The sequence below is a fragment of the Microtus pennsylvanicus genome, chromosome 22 (assembly GCF_037038515.1).
Source record: "Microtus pennsylvanicus isolate mMicPen1 chromosome 22, mMicPen1.hap1, whole genome shotgun sequence".
Classification (NCBI taxonomy): Eukaryota; Metazoa; Chordata; class Mammalia; order Rodentia; family Cricetidae; genus Microtus; species Microtus pennsylvanicus.
Genome location: NC_134600.1, coordinates 12,466,701 through 12,479,428, shown reverse-complemented (window position 1 = coordinate 12,479,428; position 12,728 = coordinate 12,466,701). Strand labels below are relative to the sequence as shown.

The window sequence follows — 12,728 nt, the reverse complement described above, 5'->3', positions numbered from 1 at the left end:
GTAAGGTGATATCCCATTCAAAAGGTACAGAAATGACAGGGGTGACTCTCATATTCAGTTTCCTTCATGACTGACTGTGTCATGAAATGTTAGTGTTGAACACCAGAATTTTATGACTATACTGTTAAAGAAGTATACATTTACAATATTGTCACCATCATGCTTCTATTATACACATGAATGAAATATTTTAGACGGCAGTGACCTATGATGATGTGCATATCAGCTTCACTCGGGAAGAGTGGGATTTGCTGGATCTGTCCCAGAAGAATCTCTACAAAGATGTGATGCTGGAAACCTACAGGAACCTCGTTACTATAGGTAAAAGTAAATTTCCTTCATGATTCAAAATAAGGGGGGCAGCCGGGAGGTGGTGGCGCACGCCTTTAATCCCAGCACTTGGGAGGCAGAGGCAGATGGTTCTCTGTGAGTTCAAGGCCAGCCTGGTCTACAAGAGCTAGTTCCAGGACAGGAACCAAAGCCACAGAGAAACCCTGTCTCGAAAATCCAATTGCTGGGCGATGGTGGCACACGCCTTTAATCCCAGCACTCGGAAAGCAGAGGCAGGATCTTTGTGAGTTTGAGACCAGCCTGGTCTACAGAGCTAGTTCCAGGACAGGCTCCAAAGCCACAGAGAAACCCTCTCTCGAAAACAAAACAAAACAAAAAAACAAAACAAAAAAAATCAACAAAATAAAGGGGACAACTTTTTCTTGGTTAATGATGGTCTTCTGTAATTTCATTTAAAAATAATAAGAATAAGTTGAATAAAGCAGTCATAGTTCTAAGGGTCCCTTAAGATAACACCTTAACTACTGCACAATTTTCAATAATATAACATACATTTTCTCGTGTTATATTTTAGGATTCATTTGGGAAGATCATAATACTAAAGAACACTGTCCATTTTCTAGAAGAAATGAAAGGTAATTTTCATGTGCAAGCTGATAAATATGTGCCTCTGATGAAACTTTTGTGTCCTGAAAGTTTTGGTCTAATGCAAAATAGATGAGCACAGTTTTAAGGGCACTAATGGTTATCAAATTTTTACAAATCCATATTTCATATATGTGAGTTGCATTTGAATGACATTCTTTTAAGAAAAAGTCAAGAAAGCAATGGCTAGAAAGATATCACCTTGTGAGGCATAGTACCATGAGAGCTTTGTTGTAGATCTGCAAATAAATTTCTTTCTTGCTACTCATAATACAAAAGGTATATGAAGAGATGATAAGTATATCTGCAAAACTTTGTACTAAACCAATAACTCATAGTAAATCTTGTATTCCTCATACACTTCTTGTGACTGTGATAAGTTTAGTGAGAGAAGCAGTTAGAGTTGAGTCAAGTGGCAGTTGTTCTGCAGAAACCTTGACATCTATACCACAAGTCTGTGAGGAACAGCAAGAAAATGCTGAGAATTCAATGTGGAAATCTTTTATTTGTTATTCTTCTTTACTATGTATACCATAAGTTATTCTTGATATAAGTGTATTAGCATACGGATATAGACAGATATAGCATACCACTCTCTAAGAACAATTAGATAACCAGTAGTCCCCAAGTTGAGTAAATTTGTAGAATTTGGTTCAAGTATCCAAATACTTGGTTTTCCACCATCATTGTTAGTACATGAACTAACTCAGACTAAGCTCTATGAGTTCTAGAATTGTGCAAATAATTCTGGGTGTCCTAGTTCACATAGCATATGCAATATGATTCACAGTAAAGGAGAATTCATGTATGTTAAAGCTCTGAGTTTATCCAGTTCTCTTCACACATGTATCAAATATCATATAGAAAAAAGTTTCTGTGAAGGTAAAATGGTAAGCCATAAAAGAAAGGAATTGACCATTGGAGGTATCTTCTAAGTGGCAAAACAGTGCCTAATTAAAGAGCAAACATGAGTTTAGTTAGACACAGCTTTAAAAACTTAATATCTGATTCCTCTTTATAATTGGAACATATTATAAAATTAATTCATACAAATGTATAGGCACAACAGTGTATTAAATGTGGGAAAGCTTTTAAATGTGCCAATTATTCTTGCAGGATTGAAAACATTCAAACTGGAGAGAAACTTTCAATATATATTCAAGGTGGTAAACTCTTGACATATGACTGTCACCTAAAAGGGAATGAAAGAACACATACTGGAGAGAAGCCCTATAAATGTAATCAGTGTGGTAAGGCCTTTGCAGCTCAGAGTTATGTTCAAAAACATAAAAGAACACATACTGGAGAGAAACCCTATGGATGTAATCAGTGTGGTAAGGCCTTTTCACAGTATTGTTCTCTTCAATACCATAAAAGAACACACACTGGAGAAAAACCATATGAGTGTAATCAGTGTGGTAAGGCCTTTGCATCTTATAGTAATCTTCAAAAGCATAAAAGAACACATAGTGGAGAGAAACCATATGATTGTGATCAGTGTGGTAAGGCCTTTACAACTCATAGTAATCTTCAAAAGCATAAAAGAGTACATACTGGAGAGAAACCCTATAAATGTAATCACTGTGGTAAGGCCTTTTCAGTTCATAGTATTCTTCAAACCCATAAAAGAATACATACTGGAGAGAAACCCTACGGATGTAACCAGTGTGGTAAGGCCTTTTCACAGTATTGTGCTCTTCAATGCCATAAAAGAACACATACTGGAGAAAAGCCATATGAGTGTAATCAGTGTGGTAAGGCCTTTGCAATGCACAATAATCTTCAAGATCATAAAAAAACACATACTGGAGAGAAACACTATGAATGTAATCAGTGTGGGAAGGCCTTTGCACAGTACAGTGGTCTTCAACACCATAAAAGAACACATACCGGAGAGAAGCCCTATGAATGTAATCAGTGTGGTAAGGCCTTTGCAGTGAACAGTTCTCTTCAAGTGCATAAAAGAACACACACTGGAGAGAAACCCTATGAATGTAATGAGTGTGGCAAGGCATTTGCAACTTCTGGTAATCTTAAAGTGCATAAAAGATCTCACCATAGATAGAACTTCTTTGAATATAATCAGTGTGGTATGAGGTTTGCACAGCACAGTGATCTTCAAATGCATAAAAGAAACAGAGAGCCGGGCGGTGGTGGCACACGCCTTTAATCTCAGCACTTGGGAGGCAGAGGCAGGCAGATCTCTGTGAGTTCAAGACCAGCCTGGTCTACAAGAGCTAGTGCCAGGACAGGCTCCAAAGCCACAGAGAAACCCTGTCTCGAAAAACCAAAAAAAAAAAAAAAAAAAAAGAAAAAAAGAAACAGAGAAACCCCATGGATGTATTCAGTGTGGTAAAGACTTTGAAGATCACAGTAATCTTCAAAGGCTTAAAAACAGTATGAATGAAGTCAGTGTGATAAAACCTTTCATGTCTTATTCATCTTCAAGTGCATAAATGTACACATATAAGAGAAAAACATGGATAGAATCTATGTGGTAAATCCTTTGTCACAATAATTTACAAATACATTAAATAAACCATCGACGAAGGAAACTATAAATTTAATAAATGTAGTCTTCAAAAGCATGACAAAAATTATACTGCAGTGAAAGTCTATTTATGAAGACCTATGGGCAGGAGAAAGAGCCAGTCAAAGAATCACACCCTATTACTGAAATGAGATCCAAAGGAAAACGCTTTGTCCCTGAATCTAGAGCTAGTTATAGAGACAACCTCACCCTGAAGACAGAGCTAAAAGCCAGTGAAGGAAACACACTTTGGCTCTCAAACTAGAGCCAAAGAAACACACTCTACCCTTGTTCAACTGAGCACAAAACCAACCAATATCTGAATACCAAATCCAGCCCATGTCTCAGCTTGTTCAACTCAGGGATTGAGATCTGACCAGTTTCCACCTTCAAAATCTTCTTGGAAGAAATCTGGATTTAAGAAGCCCTGTATGTGCCATATGCTCATTCAATTGGCAGCTGCCCCTTTCCACCATGGCAGAGGCAGTCACTCTCTTCCCTCCCAAATAAATCTCTTGACTAAGATTTCTGTGAAGATCCTCTTTCACTGAAATGGATCAGAAACTCCCTAGTGGAGTTGAATTGAGACATAATTGATACTTCTACGTGGAAAGTCATTTAACCCAAAGGTTCACAGCAGCAATGGACACCTCTTATGGGACACTCTATTAAGGGAGTAGAGCAGATCAGTAACAGACGTTTCTGCTGGGAAACTCTCTTAGAAGAATGGAGCAGATCCCAGCTGTGATGGCTCTCTCTCAGAGAGGAACATTATTGCCTCATCTAGTGTGGTGCCCTTCTCTTCACAACTGTAGGTGTTTCCTGACTTCAGACAGTAAGGGTACCATTCCCTCTTGTACTATGAATTTGAATGATAATGAAACCCTATTAGATTTTATACTTCTCTTCAATTGCAAGGCATAAGTAATTCAGGTATAAAAATTTAAGGATGTATACTCACTCCTTTTGTTGTAATATCTTTATTTCAAATTATAAATGCATTTTATTTGGCCCTTGGTCCTAGAAGATAAGAGAATCACCATGAAAGTTCCATGACAAAAATTGTCAGACCTGGCACCTGAAGCAGGAGCTTAAGAACTCATGTCCTTAATCTCCCACATGAAGCAGAGAATGGAATTGGAGCTGGTGTGTGGATGTAAATTCTCATAACCTACACTTAGTGACATATTTCCTTCAGCAGGACAGCATGTCCTAAATCTTCCCAAATGATACCACCATTTAGAAGGACTAGTTTTTCTTGCTTCAAGCTTAAACTTGCTTTCTCTTTCATGAACCAATTCATGATGAAAAACTCTGTAAGTGAGCTGTAAAATGCCCCAACTCCTCATTTAGTGTAATGAATACTTACAGGAGAAATATGTTCATGAGTGAAAAACTGATTAAAAAGTTGTTTTAATTGTAATTATGTGGTGTTGTGTGTGTGTATATTTGAATGTGCAATCAGTATCTTGAGAAAATTAATACTTCTTGTAGTAGGACTTACAGGAAGCTGTTAAAAATTTGATTTTAGTCATGGGAATGAGCATTCCTTAGTCACCTCGCCATGACTCTAGTGCTATAAATGTTTTAAATTCTACTTGGATCACTTTTCAGTCTGCAATAGGAACACACTCATAAAGAAGACATGAAAAAATTTTGTTAATAACATTAAACATTACAGATTTCTTTAGCTTCAAGAATAATTATTTTTCAGTAGGATCAGAAACCCATTGCCATTGTTCTTGAGTTCTCAGTAGTCCTCATTGTCCGCTATGTTCAGAGAGTCTGGTTTTATCCCAGGCTTTTCCAGACCCAGGCCAGCTGGCCTTGGTGAGTTCCCAGTAGAACATCCCCATTGTCTCAGTGTGTGGGTGCACCCCTTGCGGTCCTGAGTTCCTTGCTCATGCTCTCTCTCCTTCTGCTCCTGATTTGGACCTTGAGATTTCAGTCCGGTGCTCCAATGTGGGTCTCTGTCTCTGTCTCCTTTCATCACCTGCTGAAGGTTAATATTCAGGAGGATGCCTATATGTTTTTCTTTGGGTTCTCCTTATTTAGCTTCTCTAGGATCACTAATTATAGGCTCAACGTCCTTGGTTTATGGCTAGAAACCAAATATGAGTGAGTACATCCCATGTTCCTCTTTTTGGGTCTGGCTTACCTCACTCAGGATAGTGTTTTCTATTTCCATCCATTTGCATGCAAAATTCAAGAAGTCCTTGTTTTTTACTGCTGAGTAGTACTCTAATATGTATATATTCCATGCACTGGCTTTGTGGGAGCCTAGGCAGTTTGGATGCTCAACTTACTAGACCTGGATGGAGGTGGGGGTTCCTTGGACTTCCCACAGGACAGGGAACCCTGATTGCTTTTCGGACTGGGGGGGGCCTTAATTGGGGGAGGGGGAGGGAAATGGGAGGCGGTGGCAGGGCAGAGACAGAAATCTTTAATAAATAAATAAATTTAAAAAAAATAAAAAAAGCAAAAAAACAGGTGTTTGATCCCATATATGTGTGTATGTGTGTGCATATATGAACATATATATTATTCATGCATAACAATTTAGATAACAAAAATGAAAGCTAGAAAGGAAAAAAATTGAAACTCATTAACTTTCCAAAATTTGGTGATTATTACAGGTAGCTCAAATTTTGGTTTTTGATTTTCATTGTCTTTTATGATTTGTTCGGACATATAACAGACACTGTAGTTTAAATCCCTGGTGAATGACACCAAATGATTGTGTGCCTATAAAATTATCTAATATCACTGGGAGAACATGGACTGAATGTGTATTTTAATGTGTTTGAGATACTCCCTGGTGTTGGCTCCCAAAATAATCATGCTGGGAACATCAAGGATCTTTTAATATTGTTAGCTGTGGTAAATTTCCAAGTGTTCTTTAAAAACATTAAAGAGAAATATTTAATTATAGAAATAAATGGAGAGAAAAATCAGAAAAAAAAAGAATAATTATTTTTCATCATAGCATTTAAGGAAGTAAATTACATACCATATTCAGTCAAGTCTGATGGATATTATTGTATTGTGGTTTCTATTTTAAAATATTTGAGGGAGTCACTAAAGTGTGCTGTATACAAATCCATTTAGTGAAGTTTATTTTGTAGATCTTGTATTTCTTCGATGACTTTTGTTTATCTTCTGTCTGTACCTAGTGATAGGTATTTTTCTACTGTAATGTATATAATGGAACCTCCATCATGTAATTTTCCCACTGGTTATTGAAATATCAGGCCATGTTTGATGATGCTTTACACATAGGGTGGTGGTTTGTGTTCCTGGTTTTGATTTTCATCTTTTCACAAATTCCCTTGAGATTTTGTTATTTGTTATTCGTCTTACCTTGGATGTCAGTAGTGATTCAGGGATACATTTGAACTCATGATGCTCGTTTGTCTTACTCTTGAGTACAAGTCCAAGGGTAGATGATGAACTTCCAATGTGCTGGGTTTTCAAGAGAATTTAACAATGTAAACGTTAAAATGACTAATAAAAGAGATTATAAGAAACATTAAATAATTCATGTGTGTATTCAAAGATTTTCATTTATCTGATATGGATGTAATAATGTATGAGAATCAGCAAACATCCGTGTATCTAATACCACAGCTTGATGTTCTGTAGAAATTGAGGATAAGTTTCTAGTCTTACACACAACAGTCCTTTCCCCCTGAGCCAATACATTGGTGCTCAAACTCAGTTTGAAGAAATATTACAACAGGAAAATTTGTTCACTTTGAGGACTATGCCTTTATAATACTTTCTTAGAACCAAAATTATACACCAGAAAATTGCCTCATTTAGTAGAGTTCATTGCTGCTAAGTCGGACCTGGGTTTTATCTCTGGGTTATGCACCATACTTCTACAAATTTTCTCATATTTTCTCACTTCACAAGAAGTGCCATTGAGGTCATTTGCAGTCAAATAACTCCAAAGGTTTAATCACTAGAACTCACAAAGCAGAAGTAGATCATAGACCCCTGTTAGTTTTCCTGTCAGTGCTACATACACATCATGGCACAGGTGTATTCACACAGTCACACTTCAATATTTTTAAACAGATGGAATTAACAATGCAAAGCGAATAACCCATTCTTGAGAACATATGAAATGTTTTGGCCATTTAAAGTATAGAATTTCAAGAACCATTACTCTTCATAAAAACAGTAATGCTCCATTTTAAATTTTATTTTGTTATTATTTTTTCTCTGATTCAATGATAAGTCCTTTTAAAACACATATTTCAACTGGACTTGCAGGTGTATCGCTATAAATACAGCACATGAGAGTGGGTGGTCCTGATCTTCGTGAGGCCAGCTTTCCCATAATAAATTCATGGCATCCATGGCTATGAGAAAGTATCCTGTCTCAGAAATTCTAAACGAATCTATGTAAAATTATGTAACTTTTTGCGAATAAAATCTGGCTGGACTCAGATTTCAACCAACTTTTTGTTATCTTTACTCACACAAGAAAAACTGTGATAACAATAACATAAACATTATAGATATTCCATTCACATTCAATCCGTTGAATCATTTGACAACCATCTAGAGGGCATTTATGTGCTAAGAGACAGAAGGAACAGTGAGACACCTTCACCTTCCACATTATAATGACATATGTGGGAACTGGAGAGTTGTCTTAAAGTACTGCTCCTCTTGGGTACCCGAGTTTGGTTTATAGCCCCACAACCCAGGTACCAGTGGTGATAAAAAGATGGTGTCTAATGCTCTTTGTCTGGAGTTACAGACTGCTGTGGGTACGTAGTATCAATGTTAGGCCCTGTGGATGAGTATCCAGTGTTCTAAGTGCTGAGTCCTCAGCCTCATGAGCATGTCATTAATAATAGTGAGGTGGGAAAGGCTGATATAATAAGTTTATCTTTTCCTCACCCTTCATGACCCAGAAGAACCAAAGATTGACAGCACCAGAATCTAACTTAGACTTGGTTCTTTTAGAATTTCTGATCATTATGCATGATCAAAAAGATAGTTTTGCTCTGTAAATCTCCATCTGCCTAAATGGTTAGATGTGCCTTTTTCTTTGTTGTTAGTTTTTTGTTTTGTTTTGTTTTGTTATTCAAGATGGGATTTCTCTGTAGCTTTAAATCCTCTCCTGAAACTAGCTCTTATAGACCAGGCTGGCCTTGAAGTCACAGAGATCCACCTGCCTCTGCTTCCAAAGTGCTGGGAGTAAAGGCATATGCAACCACTGCCTAAGTTCTCATGTTCCTTTTTAAATTGTTCACAGTATAACCTTGGGCCTGAACACAAAAGAGACTTTAAAATGACATTTTATATGGTATGCAAAATTTTTTTCCAGGCTGGCTCCTCTTTTAAAAATTAACCAGTTTTTAGAGAGATTTTTTTTATTAAACTTAATTTTGTGGAATAATTCATCCAGAGGAAGGCATATTAATTCTAGAACATCAGTATCTCCAATTTATAAAAAAATGTTTCTGAATCAAAAGTTCTCATTTTGGATCAAGTACCCTTGATCTCACTCCATTGTTCCCCAGGGAAATGACCTTGCTCTCATGATTAAACCAACTAAATTTCAGATTAACTCAATCACCACTCAGTCGTAAAATGACCTTTTGTATTGCAATACGTTAAAGAATACAGGAAACCATGAAGCATAGCGTGAGTGTTATTTCTGATGAAAAATTTATTAAACAGTAAGAACCATTAGATCCTTAACAAGATTTGGTTAATTGTATTGATCAAGGTATTTGGTACTTGTTGGTGGAAAGCTATTTACCTATTAATTTAATCTTGCAGCCATTTGTTCAAGTCTATTAAAATTTAAAATTAAGCAAATCGATGCTTAAAAGGGAAATACCACCATTAAAGCTCCAACCACCTAGGAATGAGAAAGTAACTTCTGTCCCCATTTCTAAAGCCACATTTAGAATTGTAGTTGATTGATGGGGCTGGAGAGATGACGCTGTGGGTAAGAATACTGACTGTTCTTCTAGAGGACCCAAGTTCAATTGTCAGCACCTACATGTGATGTGGGAGTGTCATATCAATCTGTTGATTTCATTGGCTAAGCAATAAAGAAACTGCTAGGCCCATTGGATAGGCCCACCCTTAGGTGGGTGGAGTAAACAGAACAGAATGCCGGGAGGAAGAGGAAGTGAGCTCAGACTCGACAGCTCTCCTCTCCGGAGCAGACGCAAGAGAGACACCATGCTACCTGCTCCAGGGAAGACGCACGCTATGAAGCTCCGACCCAGGATGGAATTAGGCTAGAATCTTCCCGGTAAGCGCACCTAGGGGCGCTACACAGATGATTAGAAACGGGCCAGAGCAGTGTTTAAAAGAATACAATGTCCGTGTAATTATTTGGGGCATAAGCTAGCCGAGCCAGGCGGCTGGGGATTTGGGGACGCAGCCCCGCCGCCTCCCTATTACTACAAATGACGCCCAGACATGTGGCTAACTGAGTCCACAGAAAGCCTGAGAAAGCTTGGAAAAGAATAGAGTAAAGCGTGTTTCTTGTGGCAATTTCTCGGGTCTACTCTGCTTGCTTGAGGCAAGCAAGCGCCTCATCTAAGAGAGGCTTCCTGACTCAGCTTTAGCTGCAAAAGCCTGCAGCTCATTAAGAGGTCCTGCCACGAAACACTTAAACGGTGTTGATGAAAAGCTGAACGCATGCTTTTTGGTTTTCAGCCGTAGCAGGAAAAAAGCTGTGCCATTTAAAAATGCCGGCTTTCTGGGCCATCCTGCCAGGGCAAACTCTGACTGTTTGAGGCAGGAGGGCCGGCTACCGAGAGAGGACTTGAGTGTTGACTGTTGTAGCTGGCTGGCTGGCAGGGACCTTGAAATGCCAGTTGTGGCTATAAACATGGCTACAGCCAGTACCTCAGCCATGAGGCTGGAAAGCTAAGGATCCAGCCGTCAAAGCCACGCCTTTAGTCCTACTGATATTGCTTGGTAAATTAAAGGCTCTTGTGGTCAGAAAAAGAGATATACAGTAAAGAGAGATTCAAAGACAGAGAAAATTTCTGAATGGTTTAAAGTGTGTTAAAAATATATGCAAGCTGAAAGTTGAAGTTCTTAAAGCAAAAAACAAAAAGGAAGAGAGTTGTTGTGTGTACACACCTTTAATCCCAACACTTGGGAGGCAGAGGGAGATAGACCTCTGTGACTTCAAGGTGTGGTAGCACACGCCTTTAATCCCAGTGCCTAGAAGGCAGAGACGAACAGATCTCTGCGAGTTCAAGGTGTAGTAGCAAACACCTTTAATCCCAATGCCTGGGAGGCAGAGACAGGCGGATCTCTGAGAGTTCAAAGACAGCCTGGTCTACAGGGTTATTCCAGGTCAAAGATATACGCTCAAAAAGCAAAAAGTTAACCTAGGAATGTCACAGCTTAGATTCTTAAGCGTCTAGTGATTTAAAGGCGTAAATCAAAAGTGCTCCTGGATAGTAAAAAATTGCAGATTCACAATAGGACAGATTCAGACCACTAAATGAATCACACTGTTGGATGAATGTACGTTGGCTTGGGAGAGAGAAGAAAAAGAATATAGAGAATAAAGTTAATGGTTTAAAAAGAAAAAAGTAAAAGTAAAGTCTTTAAAGAGACAGAGTACAGATAGTTATAGATATAAATAAAAATAAGCCGCGTAAAGATGGAAAATTCACAGAGAGTCTGGATTATGTACATTGTGTTTTCTTTAAAATTTTTGACTGTGAAGGAGCTAAGTACAGAGAGACATTTCATTACATGGGCTGCCAAGATAAACCAGAATGGATATAAGGGTATTACGATTTCAGAATTTGGGTCTAAGGATATGATGCTTTGGAGAGAGTCTTCTTTTGTTTTCACAGAGGATGAGACTCTATGGATTTCTTCTATTCCGATTTGGTATGATGGACCACGTCCTCCAGAAGGGTTGCTGTGAACATCTTCAGAAAATTGCTTTGCTCAACTGCCAACTGAGATGAAACTAGCACACAGGTTATACCATGAAAGACCTAATTAACGACACCCCCATTCAGCAGGAAGCAGTTTGGAGAGAAAAAACTGCGCCCATGTTCCCAAATATAGTTTATAAATGTTCTTTTACATTTAAAGGGGGATATGATATAGACATGAATAATTTGCATTAGTATAGATTTTGCTTTATTGATAGAGATTTATGGTCAATTTTGTTATATGTATAAATGTTTCTGATGTAACTTTTACTTGATAACTGTTTTGTTATATGTAATTTTGCTATGTTAAAGTTAAAGCCTTTTTTTTTTTTGTTTAAACAGAAAAAGGGGAAGTGATGTGGGAGTGTCATATCAATCTGTTGATTTCATTGGCTAAGCAATAAAGAAACTGCTAGGCCCATTGGATAGGCCCACCCTTAGGTGGGTGGAGTAAACAGAACAGAATGCCGGGAGGAAGAGGAAGTGAGCTCAGACTCGACAGCTCTCCTCTCCGGAGCAGACGCAAGAGAGACGCCATGCTACCTGCTCCAGGGAAGACGCACGCTATGAAGCTCCGACCCAGGATGGACTTAGGCTAGAATCTTCCCGGTAAGCGCACCTAGGGGCGCTACACAGATGATTAGAAACGGGCCAGAGCAGTGTTTAAAAGAATACAATGTCCGTGTAATTATTTGGGGAATAAGCTAGCCGAGCCAGGCGGCTGGGGATTTGGGGACGCAGCCCCTCCGCCGCCTCCCTATTACTACATACATGGAACCTCACAACTGTGTTTAGCTCCAGGTCTAGGGGACATGACACCATCACACAGACATACATGCACATGTAACACGAATGCACATAAAATAAAAATAAATCAACTGGCCGGGCGGTGGTGGTGCACACCTTTAATCCCAGCACTCGGGAGGCAGAGGCAGGCGGATCTCTGTGTGTTCGAGACCAGCCTGGTCTACAAGAGCTAGTTCCAGGACAGGCTCCAAAACCACAGAGAAACCCTGTCTCAAAAAACCAAAATCAATCAATCAATCAATCAACTGAATAAACATACTGAATGGAAATCAACATCACTTGCTAAATGCAAGTATCTTATTCAGGTATCATCTCAACTAAAGTGATTTTTAGAGATATGTGTGTATGCTTTAGTTGCTAAAGCTGAAGATAAAATTAGAACCAGAGTTGACCATAGGAGGTACCAAAGATCTTCCAATCAGATTTTAGGGCGTGTTTCTATCAGATATCCAAATAATTCAGCAATAACAGTTGTCTCAATTTCCCCTTTAATAAAGAAAGCTGTCTTG

The 12,728-nt window shown here is 38.5% G+C and overlaps 1 protein-coding gene across 1 annotated transcript; it reads left to right on the top strand.

The window, feature by feature from the left end:
• The first annotated feature begins 287 nt into the window (after nucleotides 1–287).
• LOC142840057 (uncharacterized) lies at nucleotides 288–3,001 on the top strand. Its single transcript, XM_075956539.1, has 4 exons — nucleotides 288–321; nucleotides 866–901; nucleotides 1,340–1,354; nucleotides 2,136–3,001. The coding sequence occupies exons 1-4, from the start codon at nucleotides 288–290 to the stop codon at nucleotides 2,999–3,001; spliced, it is 951 nt and encodes a 316-aa protein (XP_075812654.1).
• The last annotated feature ends 9,727 nt before the right edge of the window (nucleotides 3,002–12,728 follow it).

Coding starts and splice junctions, on each gene's coding strand:
- LOC142840057 (XM_075956539.1), top strand. CDS start 288: ATGCTGGAAACCTACAGGAACCTCGTTACTATAG. Junction 322..865: donor CAGGAACCTCGTTACTATAG/GTAAAAGTAAAT, acceptor GTTATATTTTAG/GATTCATTTGGGAAGATCAT.